This window comes from Peromyscus leucopus, chromosome 11, assembly GCF_004664715.2.
Source record: "Peromyscus leucopus breed LL Stock chromosome 11, UCI_PerLeu_2.1, whole genome shotgun sequence".
NCBI classification, from domain to species: Eukaryota; Metazoa; Chordata; class Mammalia; order Rodentia; family Cricetidae; genus Peromyscus; species Peromyscus leucopus.
This window is the reverse complement of record NC_051072.1, coordinates 54,909,005-54,933,860: the sequence shown is the minus strand read 5'-3', so window position 1 is coordinate 54,933,860 and position 24,856 is coordinate 54,909,005. Positions and strand designations below refer to the sequence as shown.

The window sequence follows — 24,856 nt, the reverse complement described above, 5'->3', positions numbered from 1 at the left end:
TGCTTGTGCGCTTTCGCCAATTCAGGAAGTGGCTCTGGGGGTTTCATGGAATGTTCAGTGATAAATATTCTGATCTTCCTATTCACAACCCTTTTCTGTCCCAAGAAAGAAGTTGCAAGATCTCAGTGCCTCCCACACGATCTAGCTTTTGGATTTTCCATCTTATCAAGATTGATTTTGCTTTGTTTGGGGTTTTGTTATTGTTATTGTTGTTGTTTTGAGATAAGGTCTTTCATGGATGTTCAGACCAACCTGGGACCCACAGCAGTTGTTCTGTCTCCGTCTCCAAACATTGAGATTACAGGCACGAGCCACAATGCCCAGTTTAAAATTTATTAGTTAGTTAGTTAGTTGGTTGGTTGCTTGGTTGCTTGGCTGGTTTGGAGACAGAGTCTCAATATGTACCTCTGGCTGTCTTGAACTCACTATGTAGACCAAGCAGGCCTCCAACTCACAGAGAGATCCACTTGCCTCTGTCTCCTGAGTACTGAGATTAAAGATGTGTACCACCATGCCTGGTTCAAGATTTCTTTAATTGACATAATTAGGCTATTATAATTTGATACATGTATATACTACATCATGGTAAAATCAGGGCAATTAGCATTTCTATATCCTTGAACATTATCATTTCTCTGGGTTGGGACCCTCAGGCTTGTCTCTGGCTATTAGAATTGTAGAGTGAATTGCTAAAGACCATAGTTGATCTCCATGGCATCTTCCTTCATATCACTGTGTTTTGGTACCCAATAGCCACCAGCCCATGGTTTGTCATGTGGCACACTGCACCAAAGCCAAGAGAGGGCATCAGACCAACAGCCTTTATTTCAGAGTCAGCAGAGCACCATCCTCTGGCAAAAAGGAGCCTCCCGTGTGACATCCCACCACCACCACCACCACCACCACCACCACCACCACCACCACCACCAATGCTTTTCATAAATCTGCCTTACTCTGTCAGATGGAAAGTTCAGTTCCATTTAGTTTTTCTCCTTCTCTTGCTTGCTTTTCCAGCTGCAGGTTCACAAGTGGGAGATTTGCTGAGCAGATTCTCCCTGAATGCACGTAATTCCCCGCTGGTAAAGGGGGAAAGGAAAAGTGGTAGGGATAGGTAGTCCCTCCTGCCTGCTTTGATAAAGTGATTATTCCAGAGAGGGAGGGGGAAAAACAGGACACACACACACACACACACACACACACACCATCTCTGCAGAGTAGCCGTCCAGCACAGACTCAGTCTTCCCTCTGGTGAGTATTGTCACAGTATGTGTGTGTGAGGTGTCTCAAGACAGGCCTAGTTTAGGGCACTGAGTATTGGGAATGTAGAAAAAAAATCCGCTCAGGCTGTTGGGGAAGGACCAAGTCTTTGGAAACCTTGGGAGAACTATCGGTTGACCTTCATAGTCAAGCTTCGTAATGCCAAGCAGATCTCCACTTCAGGGACCTTCCCGGCAGGGGTTCCCTGAGACCGAAGCTTTCCAAAGCAGATCCGGAGAGCTGGTGGCAATTCTTTAATATTCCGTTCTAAATCAGCTGTAGAGCAGTGTAGCCATCTTTGCCTACTCTCTCCAACAGGCTTCCAGTTTTCCTTGGAAAGAGATTATGTCCTGGATCTCCGTTCACGTGAGACCCTGATAGCTTCTCAGAATATAAAACTTCCTCCATTTCCACTGCCAGGAATGGGGGGCGGCGAGGAAGAACTGCCTCGCTGTGGCTTTTTTACCTTCGGCAACAGCAGCACCTCAAGGCCCTCACTGCAGTGATTATAGGGCTTGGGTTACACTGGATTTGGACTGTGGTGGACAGCAGTACTGTGGGCACTGTGCCGGGGAGAGTGCCATCCGGCTTCCGTTCTCTGCACTGCGGTTGCCACTGCCGCAGCTGGAGTGTGGGCTCCTGGGATCGAGGCGGATGCCATCCCCAGGCAGCACAGAGAGGCCAGGCCCGCCTGACAGCCATCATGGCTGAACCACAGGCAAGCTCCCCCCTTTCCAAATGAACTATTAACATCATTTCATCCTTGTCCAAAAATGTGCTCAGAGCCTAGACACGTCTTTCCTGCGTGCTGGAATATGAACCGTGCCACGCAGGAAGAGCTCGGTCTTCAGTGAGGCGTTTGGATCCTCTGTGAAGATTTGTGGTTGGGATTTCACTAAATGCCGTGCTGGGGGTGGGGAAGTCTTTTCTTCTTTCATCCCAAGCCAGAAAACAGACGACCCAGCCTGCTCCGTGCTCGTCATCTTAATCATAGGCTGAGGATGAATATTTTTGGTTAGTTTCCCTCTTTTTATACACACAATGCCTATTTATAGCCGTTTGTTGTTGGACTCTACCAATTACTTGAAAAACGTGTATTTAGAGAGAGACAGGCTGAGAATGTGAATTGGATGAGTGGCCATCGCCCTGTGTTAGATTGGCCCGTTTGCGGCAGGATCAGAGTAGAGGGTGTGGTTGGCACGCGGATGCTGGGCCGGGACAGTCCATCTGTTAGCACTTTAACTAGACGGTGACAAGAGAAAATACATGCTCTCTTTTCTGTCTGCCTTATCTTTGTCTCTAAGCTCATTGCCCGAGCCTCAACCCCCCACCCCAAGTTCATGTTTCTAGGGCATTCTGTGCAAGATCCTGTGCAGACTCAGACTAGGGAAGCCGATCAGTTCCTTGTTCAGTCATCCTCAGAGAACCTTCCTCTGCAGCAGATGGAAACACATGCAGAGACCCACAGCCAGACAATGTGCAAAGCGTGAGAGACCTTGGAACACTCAGCCTTGAGTAGGATATCTCCACCAAATCCCTCCCCTCTGGGCTCAGGGAACCCTGTGGGAGAAGATGCAGAAGGAACAGAAGAACCAGAGGGGATGGAGGGCACCAAGAAAAGAAGGCCCTCTGAATCAGCAGAATCAATGCACATATGAACTCACAGAGAAGACGTATGCACACAGCCTACATGGGTCTGTACCAGTTTGGGTCCTAGAGCTGAAAGAAGTAGACTCCCTCCCATCCCTAACCCGGAATCAAGCTCCAGTTGGTAATAACTTGCAAATGAACACTTCATTCTCTCCATGGGAGTCTCACTGGGCAAACAAACTCCTCTTTAAGATAGGCTGCATGCCCAGCAGTAGACAGCCAACAGAACACAAATTCAGTGGTGTCTTTGGAGGCTCCTTGTCTCATAGTGTCAGGGATTTCCCCCTTTTTTTTTTAAATCCCCTTTTATTTTATTTTATCTATATATTTTTAATTTTTTCTTCTCTCTTTTTACTCTTTGCATATATATTATGGTTTCCAGTGTAGTGTTTTTATGGGGTTCCTGGGTGTGTGAACAAGTGGATCTCTGCATCTCTGTCTGTTTCTTGTTCCTTCTCTCGGGCTCTTTTCTGTTTGTTTCGTGCTATTCCAAGGTGCTAGTTTTTGCTTTATCTAACTATATTATGGTTTATTATTACTTCTCAGAAAGCTGCTTGTTTTCTAATGAGAAACAAAAAGGGGATGGATCTAGATGGAAGGGGGGTGGGGAGAAACTGGGAGGAGTAGAGGGAAGGGAAGATGTAAATGGGGTATACTATGTGAGTAAAAATCTATCTTCAATTATAGGGAGAAAAAAAAGAAGCAGCTGCCCAGTGCGGCTGCTGCCTCCATGCGGTCCTGCTAGCCAAGCCCAGAGTCTCCTTTTCTGCCTCCTCACGGCAATCCTCTTTCTCGTGACCACTTTGCCGTGCACTAGGCTGGTTTCATGGTTCTCTTTTCTTTGTCCCTCAGCACTGGTTCTCTGCAGCATCCCATCCTGTGACCCCTTCCTTGCCCAAGTCTGTCTGTTTCTTCCACTTTCATTACAGCAGGTAGAAGTTGGGGTAAGGCACCTGGATGAGGGGTCCGGGACATCAGAGAAGAGTTGCTCATGGAAGCATCCTGATGCACTGCCCAATACAAAAGGTTCTTCTGACTTTTCTATTTCACTTGGGCCTCAAGGCTAACAATAGGCCTGTGGCATATGGGCACAAAATACAGGCTAGGCAGAGAGCAGAGCAGAGGGACAGGCTGAGGAGGTTGGGCCTGTTTTCATGGCCAAGGCCAAAAATAAGAGATGAATGGTGAATTTCTCTTCTGAAAATACAAGGTTGGGCTGAAGGGGCAGTGTGTGAGTGAGGCAAGAGGCTGGATGCTGGCCACTCGGTACCTGGGTTGGCCTTGGGGTGAGAGGCACTAAGGATTCCACAGACAGAGAAATGTGGGTAGGTAGGTGGTGAGACCACCGCGAAGTCTAAAATACCCAGTGGAATGTTGAGTTCTGATCTGGAGGAATGAAAACATTTAGAAGATGAGGAGAGAAGGCTGAAGAGGGCTCTGGGAGATAGCCCTTGCTGCATGTAGTGAGGAGAGTCGAGATCTTCAGCACCCAGGTTAAAACTGGGCAGACATGCCGACCGCCCTCAATAGTAGGGACACACGGAGGGGGGGGGACAGGGGAATCTGTGGTTGGTATGTAAAATGAATAGAAAGTCTCTTAATTTAAAGGGGGGGAGGGAATAGTAGGGACACAGGACTCCTAGGACAGTCTGGCTGGTTACCACTGACTGAGCAGAAGGGTGTGCTCCAGGTTCAGAGAGAGACCCTGCCTCAGTAAATAAAGAGCAATGGAAGAAGATACTTGATATCAACTTCAGGCTTCCATATGCACGTGTGCACCCCCGCATACAAACACACATGCCTACATACACATATACAGAACAAAGAAAAAGGTACAGGAGCTCTGCAGAGGAACGTCAGAATGAGCGCAGTTTGATGGAACCTTTTTCCCCTCGAGCCGGGCACTGCCCTGCTGGCTTTGTGTGCATTGGCCTCATTTAGAGATGGAAGAGGAGACTCCAGAGGGAGAAGACTTTTGAAAAAAGAGAGGCATTCTAATTTATTTATTTATTTGTTGGGTCACCCCACCCCACCCCCAAGACAGGGTTTCTCTGTGTAACAGCACTGGCTGTCCTACAGAGCACTCGAGTGCTGGGATTAAACGTGTGTGCTGCCACCTGTAGCTAGAGCTTTCCTGCCTTGCCCACAGTCAGGACAAATCTTTGTCACCTGCCATTCCCACAGCTGCTCAGACCCAACCAAGTAAACACAGAGACTTATATTGCTTACAAACTGTATGGCCATGGCAGGCTTCTTGCTAACTGTTCTTACAGCTTAAATTAATCCATTTCCACAAATCTATACCTTGCCACATGGCACACGGCTTACCGGCATCTTCACATGCTGCTTGTCATGGCAGTGGCTGGCAGTGACTCCTTCCGCCTTCCTGTTCTTTCTTTTCTCCTCTCTGTTAGTCCCGCCTATACTTCCTGCCTGGCCACTGGCCAATCAGTGTTTTATTTATTGACCAATCAGAGCAATTTGTCATGCAGACCATCATCCCACAGCAACCACCACCCAGCCAAGTGAGACATTCTTCTGGGATCCCAGCCTGCCTTTTCCCCATCCACAGGGTAACCCATGGTAGCTTTAAACTCTGACCTCCTGCCTCAGCATCCCAGGCACTGAGATTATAGGTGTGTGCCATCTATCATTCCTGAGCTCCTCAAGCCTTCATTATTGTCATATCCATCTTATCCAGAGCCCCTCCCAGGGAGGTGACATCTCCTTTAGACTCTCCCAACACCCCGTGTGTTTATTTATCCTGGCGGCAAATGTGTATTGCATATTTTACAGTGTGGGGAGTTAAATGAAATCATCTCTTCATTACTAATTAGACTTTGGCATTTTTTTTTTATTCTGAGGATTTGATATCTAGCATATACAGTGATCAAGGTGGGTGTTTGTTTTATAGATAAATAAATGTTCTCAAGTAAATTATTCAAGATTTCGTATGAACTCAACATGAGAAGGTCTCTACCAATCTACTTCATACAGCAAGGGAGATGGTTTCATTTATCAGAACAGTCCCGGGCTGACAGGCCCTCCAGGAGTGGTTGCTTTCTGTGTCTTGGCTGACATGGCTCAGTTCACACTCCTGGCTAGTGTCAGACATGAACCAACTGTTGAAGTTCCCCATAAACCGGCTCCTCTCTGAGTACTCACTATGCGCAACTCAGCAGTGATTAACGCCGGACTCGGTCTAAGCCGAGCAAGCCACATCAAAGCTGTTTTTTCACGAGGACGTTTAACATATCAAATATGGACTGAGTGAGTAGGTGTCAGAGAAATTGACTTTGTAAACTGAAAATCATGGACTTAGATTCATTTGAAACCCATCACGTGGAGTGCATATATAAAAATAATGGGCATTTTGATTTTCCCCCATAGGTAATAAATAACATCTGTAATAGTCTTCCTCACCTTTTTCTGATTAGCTTCATGTCTGGCGTATTTTTCCCAACACTCCTGTTTCAAGTTGTAAGAATTTTGCCAAGGACAGACAGAATTCTCAGTAAGTAGTGTGGGTGTTAGAGAAAACTCACACTAGCCGGGTGAACGTCCGGGACGGAACAGACTGTTTCATGGCAGGCAGGCGGGCAGGCCGCCCTGCTAAGTCTTTTTACAGTTGAGCACTAAGTGATGCTTGAGTCCCCGGCTCTGAGTGTCCCTCTGTCCTGTGTCCTCACCTGTGGGGCATAGAACAAGGGAAGACAGGGGAAGTGAAAGGCAAAGCTGCTTGCTACCCCACCTCCCCCTGAGTGCACTGGGACCCAGGCTTCTTCCCCCACCTCCTCCTCCTCCCTCCCAGCACCCTCCTCTGTCTCCCAGCCCTGCCACCTCTCCCTTTCTGTTTTCTCCAAGCCTCCCTCCTGGTCTCTCTCCTGTTCCACTCTTCTGGTTTCCAGCATAACCCTGGACAGGCCGTCTCCACCCGTGTCCTCTGCCTGCCGGGCTCTCATTGTTAGGCGTTGGCTGTGTTGTAACTGTTACAGCAGAAGTAAGATTCTAAAGACTATCCAAAGAATGGACCCCCAGGAAATGGCAGTTTTCCTAGGAATGCTGGGAGAAGGAAAGGGTGCCCACAAAAGAGGAGCTTGTCTCTCTGAAAGAAATTTCACACAGTTCAGAATGCATCAGACCACCTTCTAGGAGGAGATTAAAACCCAGATAATGATGGGCCGTGGCAGGTGGGACCACACCTTGGTCGGGACCGCTTAGATGTGTATAGCCGAGGCCCTGTAGTTGAACTCCGATCTCCTTCAGAGCCCCGAAGAAGAACTTGAGGACTTGCTTCATCTCTTGTCCCTCTTCCTAATGTGGCCACCTTGAATGATTCTCCTTTCTCTAATTCCTGCTGTTGATCGGGTTCTTTTAATTGACTTTTTGAGGACGAGTGCCTAGGTCTGGCTTGGTTCACAGGTTGTGACTCCCAAGTTCCAAAACAATGTGGCTTCACTGAGCATTTGGCCTTTTCACTTGACTTCAGGCAAGTGCAGATGAAGACTCTTGAATCCACTCTACTTCTCCCCCTCCCCCAAGTTTATATGTGGATTAGAATGGCCCTTCTGAGGCGGTCCCTGGGGGTGTAACAGGCTGTGAGACTAAGCTTGAGAAACTAGTACTCGAGACAACTGGAAGAGCAAGTAGAGAATGCACAGCTCCCACAGTGAGGCTGTGACCAAGGCTCCTGGGGGGGGGCCTGGGCAGTGAGCTCCCACAGCGAGGCAGATTCCAGTCTTTGTGTTAGGAATTTCAAACAACCTCAAGAACATTTCGATGAAGACATTGAAATTTCAGCAGAAACCGTAACATGACAGCCTGCGTGTACAGATATGACAGGGTCTGCCACAGCTCAGTGCACATATCACATTCCTACCTCACACCTCAGCCCACAAAAGAAGTAATAAAATGAAAACCTTTGCTTCGCCTGCCAGCCTCTCAGCTTCGTGCTAACCATCCTTTCTCTGGAAAGACCTTCTCTCCCCACATACACTAGTCAAGATTCCCCACTTGGGGTTCCTAGAGTCCCTGCCCCCCCACCAACACACACACACACACAAACACACACTCCTGGCATCGCTCTCCATTGTTGCTTACCTGTTTACCTGTCTTTCTGTACCTGGCTGAGCCCAGCTGCCAGCACTAGCCCAAGATGTTATGTGTTAGGGCTGCAGGTACAGTTCTGCGGTAGAGCGCCTAGCATGTGTGAGGCCCTGGGCACCATCCCTAGTCTCTCTCTCTCTCTCTCTCTCTCTCTCTCTCTCTCTCTCTCTCTCTCTCTCTCTCTCTCTGTCTCACACACACACACACACACACACACACACACACACACACACACATACGTCAAGTTAGTAAGTAAGCCTCTGTTTCTGAGCGGATGATGGCATTGTCTAGTTCTGTGCTCCCTCCTTTCTGTTCCCTTCCTTTCGGGCTGACTCCTAAGCAATCCAGAAGACGTTTCTCCAGGAGGGTGTGTGACTAGTTAACAAGCCCAGCTGGGACGATGCTTTTGTAAGAGGGTACCGATGGACTCCCCAAGATGGTGACTGCTTGGCTCAGAGGACAGTCACCCACAGCAGTGATAAGCGCAGATACAGTGAAACGAGCTATGTATTTGAGGGATGAAGGGTAAGTGTCCCCTGGGTGCACACAAAAGGCACAATGGAAGCAGTGAGTTGGGTAAGTAGAGGAGGCATGTGTTGGAGCTTTGCAGTTACTGCACCTGGACACCCAAGGCATGGGCTGGTTAAACACAAAGTCCTCCGTGGGACTGTCCCAGGGCAGTCACTGTGCCAACACCAACATAAGTACAACTAATGCTGACAGAAATGGTACCACCAGATCTCTGAAGGTGACAGAGGGCCAGGGTGACAGGCCACGGCCACGTGACGGGCCACGGCTGAACTAGCGGGACTCAGAGAACCAGAGCTGGGTGTTAGGGTAACTAAAGGCCCCAGCTGGTCCCCCAGTCTAGATGAGAAATGAATGATTCTGTTTCACTCTATTTTCATGTGGGGCTTGACCTGTGATATAGCATATGCAATGTTGGTCAGGTGCCTATAACTCTAATAATTTCCTAACCATACCCAGTTCCCATGGTAGCCACTTCAGTACATGGCAGCACACAGTCGGTATAGTCTCGGCAGCTCGGAACACCTTGACTTTAAAGGTCATAGGTTCAATGGGACGAAGAGGATGTTATTTAGTGTATTGGTTCTGTCTGTGCACTTAGTCCAATGGCAGGTCCAGTGAGGATTCAGGAGCCCTGCAGCCTGGGTCTTGACACTCACGATGCCCAAGGCCCACCACCCATAAGCTTTATGTCCGACTCACATTCACCCTGTTGGCTAGGCTGTCTTTTTATACTTGTTTTACATAGAATGAAACAGAGACAGAGCCGTTCAGTGCCTTACTAAGGTGGCAAAAGCAATTGTTCTAGAGGCCTCTGAAACCCACCTCGGGGTCTGGGCTCTCTTTTAGAACTACAGGGTGGTGGTGTGGGGTCTGCTTCCACTAAAGTCTTCACAGCTCTCCATATCCTTGGAGCTAGTGAAGAGGCCACTGTGGCTTTTTCCAGCCTTGAAAGTTAACCGGGGCATGCCAGCAAAGCATCAGAATGGGCCAGCAAAGTATCAGCTGGGGCCGGGGGGAGGGTGTTCTAGCCCGTGTAATATTTAGGAAACTATTTTTAGGGGGAAAACTTCTATGTTTAGATCTGTAATGATTTTAAAAATAAGAAACAAGACAACAGTGTACGCACTCACATCTGGATATGTAAAGCTTTGCCACACAGCAAGATGAGAGAGAGAGTACAGCCTTGGCCCGAGCCCACGGTGACTGGGACACGAAACCCTGAGCGCCCTGAAGATTTGATCCACATGTGCAGCGCGGTCTCCATCCAGCTGCAGCCTGCATGGGTTTAAGTCTGGTGGAAGAGGATGTGGACGCCCAGCAGGAGGCCTTTCTCCGGTGGGCACAAGAAGTACCTGTGTCTTGGACTTCAGCTAGAGTTTGGGTCTTTTAAACTATTTCCATTTGTTTGACTAGGAAGATATGATCAGCCAATTTAATGTTTATGTTAAACTTCAGTGTAGACTTTAAGAGATATTTGAAGGGCTGGAGAGGTGGCTCAGAGGTTAAGAACACTGGCTGCTCTTCCAGAGGTCCTGGATTTAATTCCCGGCACCCACATAACCCACGTGACACCCACATACATGCAGGCAAAACACTCACATGCATAAAATAAAATAAAAAATAATTTGTAAAAAGAGATGTTTGATCTCCATCGTAAGTAAACAGCCCATTCCTAAAAGCAAACAGACAGTTTTTTTTTTCAACTTGAGTGTATAATAATTGAGAGTATTTGCAGCTAACTAAGCCGAAATCTTTCCTGTTTGTGAAAAATATACCTGACAGAATTCTGAATTAGAAAACACTTGGACAACCAAATGTCTGGAAGGGCTAAAGTTTGCTAAACATAGCCCAGGAACAAATTACACTGTTAGTAAATAAGCGTAGGTCGTTTGGATGGAGAATGGTGCCCAGGGCTTGGGAGGCAAAGGCAAATGATCTCTGTTTGAGGATTGGTCTACAAAGCAAGTTCCAGGACAGCCAGGACTGCACAGTAGTGAGACTCCATCTCGAGAGGAGTGTGGAGGGGAGGGGAGGGGAAGGGAGGGAAGGGGAGGGGAGGGGTAGAGGAGAGGAGAGACTTAAAAATGGTGTATTGTGTTCCCCAATACATAGTGAGTACATGTATCAGCTGTTTTTAGTGTCTTTAGTGTTGATAATGGTCTGGGAATATACAAGTGTGCTAAGCACAGTTTATGTCTTAGCTCACTTGTAGTTAAATGAATTTTACCGATAGCAAACCAAAGTGTAGGGAGTTCAGAAAGTTGCCCAAGATTGGACAACTGGTAATAATAGCGTTTATTATATACCTCCTACAGAATGGACTTCCTGTCCTGATACATGTGAATGTATCGTCACATACTTAGGCCACACAATCAGTTGCAAAGTAGATACTGGCACCTTGCGTTTTACAAATGAGGAAACTGAGGCCAGGAAGGTCAGTCAAGGCCAAGATCACACACAGTAAGCAGAGGAGTTGGTACTTGAACCCAGCAGTCAGGCTCCGAATGTGCCTATGTGGGGGACCCACCCCCACCTTTTTTCCCAGGGTACTCTTGAGGAGAGAGCAATAAGAGATTTAGATAGAAATATAGAGGAGAGAGAGACAGAAACACAGGATAGCCTCGGGAGGGCCTGGATCCTAATCCACCGGCCCCTTCTGTCTCTTCTAAAGGTCTATTTAAAGATGCCAAGGGGTGGAGCAAAAGACCTCCCCCTAGCTCAACCAAGTGCAGACCGTTCCAATCACCTGGTAACCATGCACATGCTCAGTCCATCCCCTTATGCAGCCCTGCTGGGTAAAGCAAGCTCGGATCTCACTAGGAAACCTCTGTGGGCTCCCACATGCCTACTGTGTGCCGTGGGGGTGAGAGACTCCGCAGCAATGACTCTTTCCTGAATCTTCATTAGCATCAACCCTGACAGATTACCCTGATGTTTGCTTGTCTATGAAATCTGTCCTCCTGTCTTTCCGCCCAACACTCTGTCCCATCTACATCAGCTTATCAAAACACCAATTTAATAGTTCATTATTTCCTGTGTATCTGAACACAAAAATCCTCAGTAAAATACTAACAGAATCTAGAAATGTATAAAGTAGATTATATGCTGTGACCATGTAGGGTGAAGATCAGCCTAACATCTGAAAATAAATTAGTGAAAAATAAAGATTTTTCAATGAAAAAAGATCACTTCATTATGAATGATCTTTCCTTCATTGAAAAATCAATTAATGAGAGTCAAGAGATCAAAAGACAAAAGATGATAATCAAATGGATCCAGAAAAGCTTTTAGACAAAATGTAATACTCCTTCACTGATAGAATCACTCAAACTTGCTTAGAGGTCTCAAAGTCCTCCAGGGGTCGTCATAGGTCAGGAACGGTAAGGACTGTGTTCTTCTGCTCTCGCTGTGTGTGTCAGAATTAAATGGAGAATTAGGCAAAGCAATGACAAACGAAAGAAAGAGAAAAGAATAGACAGCCAGCTGGTCACGGAAGTAAGCCGGCATGTTCTTACTAGAACGCTGAGCCTCTTGTCCCGGTCCTGATGGCCTGAATTCATCCCCAGGACCTACATGATGGCAGTCTCCAGAGAACCAACTCCCCCAAAATTGCCCTGCTATTTACTTACATGTCCTGGCATGCACACACACACACAACACACAAAATAAATTATTAAATAAATAAATAGAGGTGATTTTAAAAATCATGCGTCAAAATTTAAAAGCTGTGAGAACTAATTAAAAACAACTTCAACAAAGTTTTGCAATGTGAGAGGGACATAGAGTCATCATTTGTACCTCAGACAGTAGACACGAACCAAACAAATGTGAAACTTCAGAAAGACATTTTAATAGCATCCAAAAAGAGTAAAATACTTAAATTTATATGGCTGAGGGTAGAGCTCTATGGTAGAACATGTATCAGGTTAATAGCTGGGTGAGGTGACGCACGCCTTTAATCCCAGCACTCAAGGAGGTAGAGGCAGGCGGATCTCTGTGAGTTCAAGACTAGCCTGGCCAACATAGCAAGTTTCAGAACAGCCAAGGCTACAAAATGAGACCCTGTCTCAAAAATAAAAAGTTGGTTCGTTAGTTGTATCAGCCACATTTCATATGCTCCACAGCCATATGTGGTGAGTGCCCAAAGCATGGCCTGGCACAGACACTGACCATTCCACAGCCACATATGGCTAGTGCCCAAAGCACAGCCTGGCACAGGTACCATTCCACAACCACATATGGCTAGTGCCCAAAGCACAGCTTGGCACAGACACCATTCCACAGACACATGTGGTGAGTGCCCAAAGCACAGCCTGGCACAGACATCATTCCCAGCATCATGGAGAGTCCCACTAGATTCTGACTTTAGGGACAGACTCACCCCATGTTGGCAAGGGTGTCGCTGTGGGTAAATGGGAGAGGACAGTCTTTGCACTGAATATGTTTTTGATTTCTACCTCTCTTCATAGACAAAAATCAGTGCCACCTGGGCTTCAAAATCAAATATAAGAGAAGGGTGTTGGATTTTCACCCAAGGAGGACTTTCCAGTGACTGAAGTGGAGGAGGTACCGGAAACAGGCTGATTCCCACAGCTACGTAGAACCTCAGGGTCACTTTTTGTGGACTTATTTTATCAGACTAGACATTTTCGAATTAAAAGGAGCCAGAAGTGAGAGTAACATGCCGTATATATACTCTTTGTTCACATTGCTTTTAAAAGCAGACAGAAGCGCCATCGCGGTGCAGAGTTAAGTCAGCGGGTACCTTGGAGCAAGGAGGGAGCATTTGGAGGCCCTGCCATGGGCCCTGAAGCCCTGGTCACGTTCAGCTTCTTGGGCATCAAGCTATGCACCTGTGAGCTGTGTGGTTTTCTCTAGAGGGATGTAAAAAGGTGTCTGTAAGAACCCCTTTCTTTGACACAGAAAATAATGGTTCTTGCTGTTTACATCCTTCATGAAGATAAAAGTTTGTTGTTGGGTTTTTTTTTTTTTTTCAATTTTTAGGATACAGGAATGGGAATATTACAGACAGGAGGGCCAATTGGCATGATGGAAAAGCATGGACCTTTCAAGTGGTCCGTTCTAGACACAGACCCCAAAGCAACTTCATCCCTTGTGCGTAAGAAATAGACATCGGTACTCACTGTGGCATAACCAGTAACAGACACTAATCCAACAGCTTGGGACTGGGGCCGGAGAAATCGATGGACAAGACGCAGTATCTTGTATGGTGAAGCTAAACATTGAAGGGGAATATATGCAGATATATAATTATAAAACTCTAAAGAGGGAATGATAGTTACAGAATATGTATAACACACGTGTACAGTGTGAATATGTATAATAACACACGTGTAGGATGTGAAACAATGCTGTGTATACTCTTTAGTACACCCACATGGCCCTACGCTCTGAAATGGATGAGGATGCCTGGAAACCCTAGCAGCAGCAGCAACACATGAACAGTGGATGAGAGAGCTGAATAAGGGGGACAGAGGAACTTCAACTTGTTCTTGTCCAGTTGCTTTCATCAGAAAAGCAGATGTGAGGCTGGTGATGACTCAGTGAGTAAAGGCACCTGCCACCAAGACTGCCGGCCAGGTTCAATCTCCTGGATCCATCCACATGATGGAAGGAGAGAAATGACTTTCAAGTTGTTCTCTGACTTTCACATAGCACAGTGACACATTCATGCACGTGCATGCACACACTTACACCCACACCCACACATACACAAATGTGTACAAAATAAATAAAATGTAATAAGTTTTTTAAGCAAATGTGACAAAATGTTAACATCTGTTCGCTGGCTCTCTGACCTCTTTGTTCGGTCACTCAAAATGAGAAAAATAAAGTTGAGATAATAGTATCCTTCATCACTGAGCCTTAGACCTGTTGTTTGGGTATTTTCTGTTCCTGTTTGTTTTAAGGAAACAATGTATATAAATATAAGTAGGGCTGAGGTAGCTGTTTCCTTTCTTTTGTTTATGTTCACCAAAACATGCTTGTTTTATTTAACATCTGAAATGTTTGATATTGCAATGTGGCCTTTAGACAAACTCGTGAGGGGTGAGATGAGAGGAACACAGTTGTAGCACAGCCTGTGTGTCGGGGACCCGCTTCCTGTGATCCACATCCCCACCCACCTCCATCACTAGAAGCATCCGTTTGTGTTACAGCCAAAATATTTGCAAGCAAAGAAGCAAGAAATCAGAAAGGTTTTCCTCGTGGGTGCTTAGGACTGAAACCACTGATGTGTACTGGATCAGTGCCCAGACTCTGAGTGTCTCACAAGGGTTAGGACTCACTTTTTCCATGGCCGGTGGAACCTGTGCCAACCCCTGCATTGAATCCAGGGAGCCCTGAAGCTCTGCAGGGATGGAGGGGACGGCACAGCCCACAAAGTCTGCTTTTACTCTTTTGATTGATTGATTGATTGATTGTCATTTGCCCAGCCTGGTCTTGAACTTCCACCTCCCTCTCATCACCTCGGTGGAGTGTACACTTGGTTGTTTTGGTTTGGGTCGGCAATGCTAGAGCCTTGAACATGCTAGGCAGGCGCTCTGCAGCTGAGCTACAGCCCCAGCCCCGTTCAGTTTTAGTTGTTCTGAGTGTGCACGTTCACAGACATGACCACACACTGTGACGATTACTCACGGGGCTGGCCACCTGTTCCGTGGCCCTCTGCAGCGTCCCCCAGACAATTGCCTTGACCATATTTGAAAAGTTAACAAAGAAATGTAAACCTAAAACAGACTAAATATTGTACAGTGAGGTCCAACGTGGAAGCTTATAAATGTGTAAATATGAACTCCCAGGCATGAGTACACCCATCCCTTGCCCTCATGGGTCAACCAATGTCCTCAGCTAAAGTTGAACTTGACTTTACGTAGTGCGTTTCTCTCTGCTGAAGATGAGAGAAGTTGGCCAAGAAGAAGAGACTAGGTGTGCTCAGCTTGAGACTCTTTCCGGGTCTAAGTTCAGAGCCAGCTCGTGCCCTGGGTGTATGTAAGCAATCTGTCATCACTGTGTGCTCTAAAAGAACCCTGGGACTGTCCAGTGAGCTCAGTGGCGGTGGCTGAGTAAATCCAGGGTCAATTATTAGTAATTCTTTCCACTGTGACCTGAAGCCATGTCCTCTGTAGGTGATTTATCAGTTTGAAAGGTGATAGTTTAGGTCAGTCTGCCTAGCCTGTCTCATAACTGGTTCTAAACTTGAGGTGGAGTGAGTATTAATGACTGTTCCCTCAGAAACTTGATCAATTGCTAAAAGACCTTAAAATGATAAATTAAAATAACCCATGCTATCTCCTAAGAGTTTATATATCCATAGTTATTCTGTTGAATAGTTAAAAGCGTTGCTCACTAACTTTTAAATTTCACGACTGGTTTGAAAATAAATGTATCCTCAGTTTTTTATGGTATGCTGAACCTCTGCTAGCTTGAGACAGACCTCAATAAAATGTTCATTTATAATTTAATATGCTATCTGCAAAGGTACAAGCATTCACAGAAAATGTATTTCACTTAAACATTTAAGTATAAAAGCACACACACACACACACACACACACACACACACACACACACACACACACACACGCATACACAATGCCCAGCTCAGTTGCTGTAACAGACACTGTTCTGCACATGGCCTCTGTGTCTTGGCGGGAGGCAGTGATTTTAAGGATGGATTAGTCTTCTAATCTCTTTGGGGTTTCCTTTATATTTGTGGTGGTTTATGACTGACATCTAATGTAACTATACTTTCTGCTTACATTTAATAAAAGATTCGTTTCTGTGGCAGGACAGACATTTGCACTCTGGTGTGGAACAAAAGCTACTGCTCTGCAAGAAGGGTATACAATGTTGATTTATAACGACACAGGCCAATAACAGCAATCTAATTCCTTCAAACTATTTCTTCCCAGGTCCTGGCAGGAGCATGGCTGCCACAAAGAATGACTCTTTGCCTTTAGAATATTCTGCCTTTAACACATCTATCCACGCCGGGATCAGATACAAGAACTGGAAACTCCTCACGGGCCACCCAGGTAGACTGCTCAGCTCTCTCCCAGGAACTGCCAGAGCAGGGGCTGTGTCCCCAACCTTCCTTTCCTCTCGGGACTTCATTCCCTGGGCCATTCCCATAGAAAGGGAGGTCGGAGGTTACCACTGTGTCTAAGCCCTTCCTCTCCTCTCCTAGCTCCTCGAGGCTCTTTGCCAAACCTCCTCAGTTTGCTCAGACATCTGAGAGGCCAGCTAGTCCTTCAGATCTTTTATGGTCCCTGCAGATCTTAAGAAAACAGCTCTCTATACTGGAGGTTTCGTGGCCTCTGTCTGGTCCTTATCACCCAACCTTCTGCTGTTGTGGTGGCCTAAGTAGACTCCCCACCAAAAAGAACAGCCAAAGCTCACCAAAATGATGGCTGCCTTTAAAAAAAATGAAGAAATAAAACATTCTCTCTGAGGCTGCAGAGTGGAGGAAAAGGCTTCCGCTGCTCAACCTGAACCTCCTCTGAGTTTTGGGGTTTGGTTTTGTTTTTAATTATCTGTAGTGCGGGTAAAAGGAGAAAATCCCACTGAGTAGTACTTCATAGACGTATATGGATTTCAGACACGTGTGCCTGTCAAACACAGCACACCTAGCTAGCCGAGAAGCTCCACCCACGCTGTGGCCGGGGCGAGAGTCTGCTTCCCTGACCCCGTTCTCAGAAAGGGACATCTTGGCATGCTTACACGGACTCTGATGCAATGTAGGCATGCTCAGCTTTGTGAGTCTTCTTGGTGTTTACAATGACAGTTCATTGTTGGGGATTGTCCCATGCATTGCACTGTGCTGTGCTTGCTAAATCCTGGGAGTGTATTCATACCGTCCCCACCCCGCCCCCACCACCCGCTGCCACGGTGACAACTAAAATCCCCCTCCTGCCGCCACCCCACACGTATTTTTAATGTCCCTCGTTGTAAAGCAATAGCATCTGTCCCATTAAAGCATGGGAACCATATTCTGAGACAAATGAATGAATACCAAGAGACACATGGTTGGGGTGTGTGTGTGTGTGTGTGTGTGTGTGTGTGTGTGTGTGTGTGTGTGTGTGTGTGTGTTTGTGTGTGTGTGTGTGTGTGACCATACCCACAAGCCAGGGTAGCCTTGTCCCCCAGATGCCCTGGGATGAGAACCCACCAACAGTGCTTCTCCCCCACTGAAGTGTGGTGTCTTTTTCCAGGCTGTGGTTACTGGTTCCCGCCTCCATCTCAATCCAACGTCTCTGAGATACCTTTGCTGGACTCGCCGACCAAGACGCTCTGGCTGTTTGACATCAATCAGGACCCTGAAGAAAAACATGACCTGTCCCTGGAGCACCCCCACATCGTCCTGAAGCTCCTTTCCCGCCTGCATTACTACCACAAGCACTCTGTGCCTTCCTTCTTCCCACCCTTGGACCCCCGCTGCGATCCCAAGGATACCGGTGTGTGGAGCCCCTGGATGTAGGGTCCCAGGGGAGGCTGGAGCACATGTGTGCACGCTAGACCTTGGGCCCTACTCTGCTGGCTTCTTCCTTTTTTTAAAAAAAAGCCCCAGCCCCTTCACCTGGCCCCCAGGCTATATAACCCACCAAAAGAGCCCAGTTTCAACCCACAGTACATGTCAAAAGCCAGTGAAATCCAGACGGACAGATCCTGATGTTGGCTGGCGTTCATGTCTGGAGGCCAGGGTGACTGGTTCCTAAACTGCCGACGCTGGGAACTGGACAGAGGAAGCTGTCCCTGAGTCCTGGAGGCCAGAGCAGCTGGCTCTTTTTGCCTCACAAGTCAGTCATTAGAACGCCCTCTGCTAATAACCAGTTTTATTGGCAAAACACACGTAACAAAGGCAGGGAACAGATGATTTCTAGTGGTTCTGCTGGCTGTGAGGACTCCCTGTCTGTGAGATCTTGTTCAAGCTTTCCACATCCATGACATGCCGGCTCACCCCTCACTCACTCACCTCACTGTGGAGAATAAAGCCCATGGCAGTAAACCAGCCTGGAGGAATGTCTGTGCCTTGGTTTTGGTTTGCACAACAACTAAACGTGCTTTTATTCTATCACCCTTACCTACTGTTGCTCATTCTGTCTAGATTCCTGCCACCCAGCTTGTATGGCCCTACCCCTGTCATGCCTTTAGATGTCACTGTCCTGTCCCTGAGGTCACTTTCCCCTCTACTCCAAGTATTCTGAGCTCTGGGATAGTCCCGAGCCCTTCCCAGAAACGGTGGACTGGTCATTCTGTGGCCGTGCTCAGGGGAGTTGGGGGTCTGTAGCGTCTGCTAAGGAGGTTTATTCTAGTTGCATGGAATCCAGCCAGATTGTGGCTGGGTCTCCCAATACGCCATGATCAAGCAGTGGGAAGAAAGGCCAGGAAAGCACCTTTGTCCCGAGGTGATGGGTGGGGCAGTTTGAGAAAGGGAGTGGCCAATGTCAAGTGGGTAGACCTTAGTAAAGCAGAGGGGGCAGCATCCTTATTCCTCTCATTCCGTGTTCCACGCCTCGTACTGGGGTTCCGGGTGGAAGAATGAGGATACAATAGTTGATCTTCAACCCTTTCTCAGGCTCTTTTATCCTCCCAATGTGACTCCATCCAGATTAGCCTCAGAGAGTGTCAAGCCCAGATAGATGCCAAAACGGTGCTCCTCATCAGCACCGCTGCCTTGTTCTCGGCTTACACCAATGCCTGCTACAGGGTCTGGGACATAATAGGCACCCAGTAGATTTTTGAAATGAATGAATTAACTGAATAAACAGCAAATACTCACAGTGAGCTGACTATAAGGGCACTATAACTGTCCTCCAGCCCTTGCTCATCTGTCCTTCAGCTGTCCCTCCTCTGCCCTGGCTGGAGCACGATCCACATATCAGGACAGTCACTGGCCCTGCATGGCAGGGCTGTTATGTCCTCTCCAGGGGGACAAAAGAGAATTCTTTTTCCTAGGAATTCTCCTTTGCCAGCAATCTCATTCCTATTCTTCATTGACCACTAGAAATTAAAACCACCAAATAGGATACAGGTCCTTGTGTACAGCCATCTTCCGTTCAGTAGCAGTATTTCCTGGTCATTGATATTCAGTATTTTGTTATGATAAGACTATTATGAGAAAATGGTGCTCAAGCTAATGACATTTTTTTACCAACCTTTACTCGACGCACATGCTGGCCATGGGTCTCCCTCTTACTCCACAGCCCATGGCAGAGTCTGAGTGACGGGAGTCTGGATGTCCCTCCCGTCCAACAGCTGTAGGTGGCCGTTAGGATTCTGAGACCGAAGGTTACTACGACATAACACCTATTTGAATTTTCCTGATTATTCTCTGAGCAGCTGCCGTCAATCCTTTGACTGTGGGCTATCCTTGGAATGTTAACGTACGACTGGATTCAAGGAGACTTTCAGAAAGTAATGTTTAAGAAAATGACTGGAGAGTCCGTTTAATAAAACAAGTAGAATGGCATAGGTCTCAGGATCAACCTCCTTGGGTTTCATGTATTATACAAAAAGGAAAGATGAATAACGTAGCTTTAGAAATATTAATGTAAGTTCTTCGCAAATGTGTTTACCTCTAAAGAAGGATTTGTTTATTAACTTGTGAACTCATCTCTCTTTGTTACCACATGGACTGTTCCGGATTTGAGGGACAAAATAAAACTAATCTTTCTAAAACTCTGTCAGCCCTGGGGCCTCTGCTTGTGATGGTTAAAAGTTCAGGAGCTTGCAGTGTGCTGGGCTTTGCTGACTCCCCATGGGAGACCTCGATTTGGGGGATGTGGGGTGGCTTGGGAAAGAGGGCTGGGGGGTAGGAGGAGGGAAGAGGGGGGTCTGTGGATAGCATGTGGGGTGAGTAGAAAAATTCTTTATAAAGAAAAAAAACCGTTCAGGAGCTTGGCAGGAATGGTAGTTGAATGTCATGGTGGACCTAGTGTGCTGGTACACTGTAGGTGGTGGGAAAAGGGAGGTTTTGTGTAAGAGACGCATTGCCACATTTTCCTGATTTGCTAGTTTTTTTTTGTTGTTGTTGTTTGTTTGTTTGTTTGTTTGGGGTTTTTCGAGACAGGGTTTCTCTGTGTAGCTTTGCGCCTTTCCTGGAACTCACCTGGTAGCCCAGGCTGGCCTCGAACTCACAGAGATCCACCTGGCTCTGCCTCCCGAGTGCTGGGATCAAAGGTGTGCGCCACCACCGCCCAGCTGCTAGTTTTATATTATGTGAATTATATCTCACCACATCTGTTACACAAATAAGAGCAACTATATTAGAGGGGTTTATTTTATTTTATTTTTTGGGTTTTTTGTTTGCTTGTTTGTTTTTTTTGAGACAGGGTTTCTCTGTGTAGTTTTGGTGCCTGTCCTGGATCTCGCTCTGTAGACCAGGCTGGCCTCGAACTCACAGAGATCCACCTGGCTCTGCCTCCCGAGTGCTGGGATTAAAGGCGTGTGCCACCACTGCCTGGCTGAGGTGGGTTTTTTTTGTTTTTTGTTTGTTTGTTTGTTTGTTTTGTGTGTGTGTGTGTGTGTGTTTAATATGTTAGTCCAGTGAGATTGCTCAGAGGGTATATCACTTACCACACAAGCCGGACAACCTGAGTTTGGCTACAGGACCCACCTGAGGGTGGGAAGAAAGAACTGATTCCATAGACTTGTCCTCTGACATATGTGCCCTGTCATAAACACCCCCCACCATACACACATACACAGTAATAATAAACAAACACTTAACAAACAAGTGAGACATTGCCCTAAGAACATACGTCATGGGCCTAGGGGTAAGAGTGCTTGACTCACAAGGCGCTGGTTCAGTCCTTAGCACCACAGAAAAGGAATGTTCCCTACCAAGTAAGAGGGGCGTCAGTGAAGGGTAGGCATAAAAATGGCGATGACGGGGCATGGTAGTTTTTTATTGCTGGCCAAGAAAGGACCCCCAAATGCAGCCACTCAAAACAACAAATGTTGATTCTCGCACACATTGTGTAAGGGCGAGGACTCAGAATGGTTTAGCGGAGTTCCGCTCCGGGGTCATTCATTGAGTCTGTGGGTCATTCATTGAGTCTGTGGGTCATTCATTGAGTCTGTGGGTCATTCATTGAGTCTGTGGGTCATTCACTGAGTCTGTGGGTCATTCATTGAGTCTGTGGGTCATTCATTGAGTCTGTGGGTCATTCATTGAGTCTGTGGTCCAGCAGTTGAGCAGGGAGATCTGGAGGCTTGGATGGGATTGGAGGATTCGTTCTGAGATGCCTTGTGGACTGGCTGTGGCCAGATGCTTGAGTTCCTTGCCACGTGGGCACCAGCAGTGACCATGAGAATGTCCTCACAGGGCAGGGAATCCAGAGAGGGCGCAGCAGGCAGGGAGCCTTGGCGCCTTTTATGACCTAGTCTACAAAATTGTGTGTGCTCACTCTGCCTCTTTTATATTCATTATAAATGTCACTAAATTAAGCCCATACTCATAAGGAGCCCACTTTTGAAGAGACTGTTTGATCGATACTTACATTTTCCTACAGAGGACACAGTTCACCTCTTGGGGAAAAGGTTGTCCAGTCAAATTGTCATGCGTTTATCACATGCTACCATTTGAAAAGAGATGACAGGAAATAATTCCAGTTTTATTTTAGTGGTAGAACGGCCGCTAAAGCAAATCATTTAACCATCTCAGTGCCTCAGTTTCCCCCTCTGGTAAGGAGATGGTTGAATTAGGCCATCTTGACATTGCCATCTTTGTCCAAACATAAAATTATTTAAAACAAGAAAATAATTGTTCTATGTCTTTAAAAAAAATAGTGTGTGTGTGTGTGTGTGTGTGTGTGTGTGTGTGTGCGCGCACATACATGAATATACACATGAGTGCCGGAGAAGCCAGAAGAGGATGTGAGATCCCCTGAAGTCACTGCTGTAGGTGCTAGGAACTGAACCTGGGTCCTCTGGAAATAAGTGCTCTCAACAGCTGCGGTCTCTAGACCCAGCTCATGTCTTTTTTTCTTTTTTTTACAAGATTCATTAGAGGAATAGCTCAAGTATCCATAAGTGGGTAATAAAACATGGTGTATATATAATAGACCGTTTCCCAGTCACAAAAAGAAGTGGAGTTTTCATACATTCTGTAATTTGGATTAACGTTGAAAACACCAGGATCGGTGAAAGACATTGGACATGCAGGCCAACGCTGTATAATCCCACTGCAGGGATTAAGAACAGGAGACCTCGGGGCCAGTGAGATGGCTGGGCAGGTAAAGGTGCTGCTGCTGCTGCTGCTGCTGCTGTTGTTGCTGCTGCTGCTGAGGCTGAGGCTGATGACGGAAGTTCCGCACAGGAAAGGAGGAAGCTTCATCCTCTCTGTACCACTGCACTCCTGTGGCATCACCCCACCCCAACACACGCTAAATAAATAAATAAGTGTAAAAAAAAAGTTTTTAAAGAATAGGCCAATTCAAAGAGAAAAGGGTGTAACAGATATAACATTGGTTCTTGGGGAAGTGGAGGTAGTGACTTCAGTTACCTAACACCGTGAATATAACCAGCACCACTGAACCGGTTACTGTGGTGGCTGATCTTGTCGACTCCATTAGATCGAGAGATTCATAAAGCGGTGGATCTGAAGGCATTCCCAGGAAGTCTCTACTAAAGGGGAAAGGCCTGCCTTGTGTGCGTGGCTCCGTCCCAGAAGCTGCAGATCTCGATGGAGTAAATGGCGGGGAGAATGCATCCTGCTAGGACGTCCATTCCCATTCTCTGTGTCCTGTGGCCGTGACATGAGCCGAATCCTCCCACTACCAGGGCTCTCTGCCTCACCACAGACCCAGGATCGACGGAGCCCAGAGCTATAGATTGAAACCTTAAAAACCGTTAAGTCAGAATAAGTAACTGGCCCTTCAAGTGTGTCCTCGAGTGTTTGTCAAAGTGGCAAGAGAAGTGACCAACAGGAAAGCTTCATGTTGTGTGTGTATGTATTATCACAATGTAAATAAAGGGAGGAGGAGAGTACACCTGAGTTCAGAGGTGGGTCAAGGAGAGACAGGCAGAGATCAGTAGGAGATACGGCTCCGTGGTCCTGGGGCTCCGTGGACCTGGGGCTCCGTGGGCCTGGGGCTCCGTGGGCCTGGGGCTCCGTGGACCTGGGGCTCCGTGGGCCTGGGGCTCCGTGGGCCTGGAACTCCATGGACCTGGGGCTCCGTGGGCCTGGGGCTCCTAGGATCTGGGGCTCCGTGGGCCTGGGGCTCCATGGACCTGGGGCTCCGTGGGCCTGGGACTCCGTGGACCTGGGACTCCGTGGGCCTGGGGCTCCATGGACCTGGGGCTCCGTGGGCCTGGGGCTCCGTGGGCCTGGGGCTCCGTTGACCTGGGGCTCCGTGGACCTGGGACTCTGTGGACCTGGGACTCTGTGGGCCTGGGGCTCCTTGGACCTGGGGCTCCGTGGGCCTGGGGCTCCGTGGACCTGGGACTCTGTGGACCTGGGACTCTGTGGGCCTGGGGCTCCTTGGACCTGGGGCTCCGTGGGCCTGAGGCTTTGTGGGCCTGGAGTCTGAAGCCTCCTCTGTGAGAGCAGCTGACCCCTATCTCACGTGCAGGTGGGATTTCTAAGTGTCAAACTGACTGGTGGTGCTGGAAGTCAACACAGTGGTTCTTTGGTGGGGTGGGAACCCTTTGGGGTTCAAATGCTAGCCTTAGTCTCTTCTCAGTATATGCAGATGTAAACACTCACCAAGATATACGGATATTATACACTTACAGAGTACATCTTATACCCACTTACAAAGTTCTTTTAAACAGAAACAAGATACCTACCCTTCGAACAGAACAAGGACCACATATTTTTCTTTTTAATAAACAAAGTGGTATGTAAATGCAGACACATAAATACAACATTTTCAGTGTTGTGGGGAAACACTTTTTCTTAATTTTTAAATTATTTTTAATCATGTCTTTGGTGTGTGTAGGGGGTGGTAGTGGTAATGTGAACGTGAGTACAAGTGTGCCTGCAGGGGCAAAAAAGGGGTGCCAGGTCCCCTGGAACTACAATTACAGGCAGATGTGAGCTGCCCCAGCTGGGTGCTGGGAACCAAGCCAAGCCCCGCTGCAAGGGCACCAAGCACTGTTAACCACTGAGCCGTCTTTCCAGCCTAGAAACCCACTTCCATTTTGTGTTGTGTTAGGGGTCGTGGGGTACATGGCTGTCCATGCCATGATGTGAGTGTGAAAGTCAGGGGACAACTGTCAGGAGTTAGTTCTCACCTTCTATCATGTGGGACTTCAGGGACTGAACTCAGACCCCTAGAGTTGGCCGCAAG

General features: G+C 47.3%; 1 protein-coding gene across 1 annotated transcript in view; it reads left to right on the top strand.

Moving 5' to 3' along the window:
- Arsb (arylsulfatase B) overlaps window positions 1–20,248 on the top strand; it is a 164,696-nt gene extending 144,448 nt beyond the window's left edge. Inside the window, exons 7-8 of the mRNA XM_028871646.2 lie at window positions 16,475–16,597; window positions 17,774–20,248. Coding sequence (XP_028727479.1) covers window positions 16,475–16,597; window positions 17,774–18,039 — 389 coding nt within the window. The 3' untranslated portion in view covers window positions 18,040–20,248. The remainder of the gene's footprint in view (window positions 1–16,474; window positions 16,598–17,773) is intronic.
- The last annotated feature ends 4,608 nt before the right edge of the window (window positions 20,249–24,856 follow it).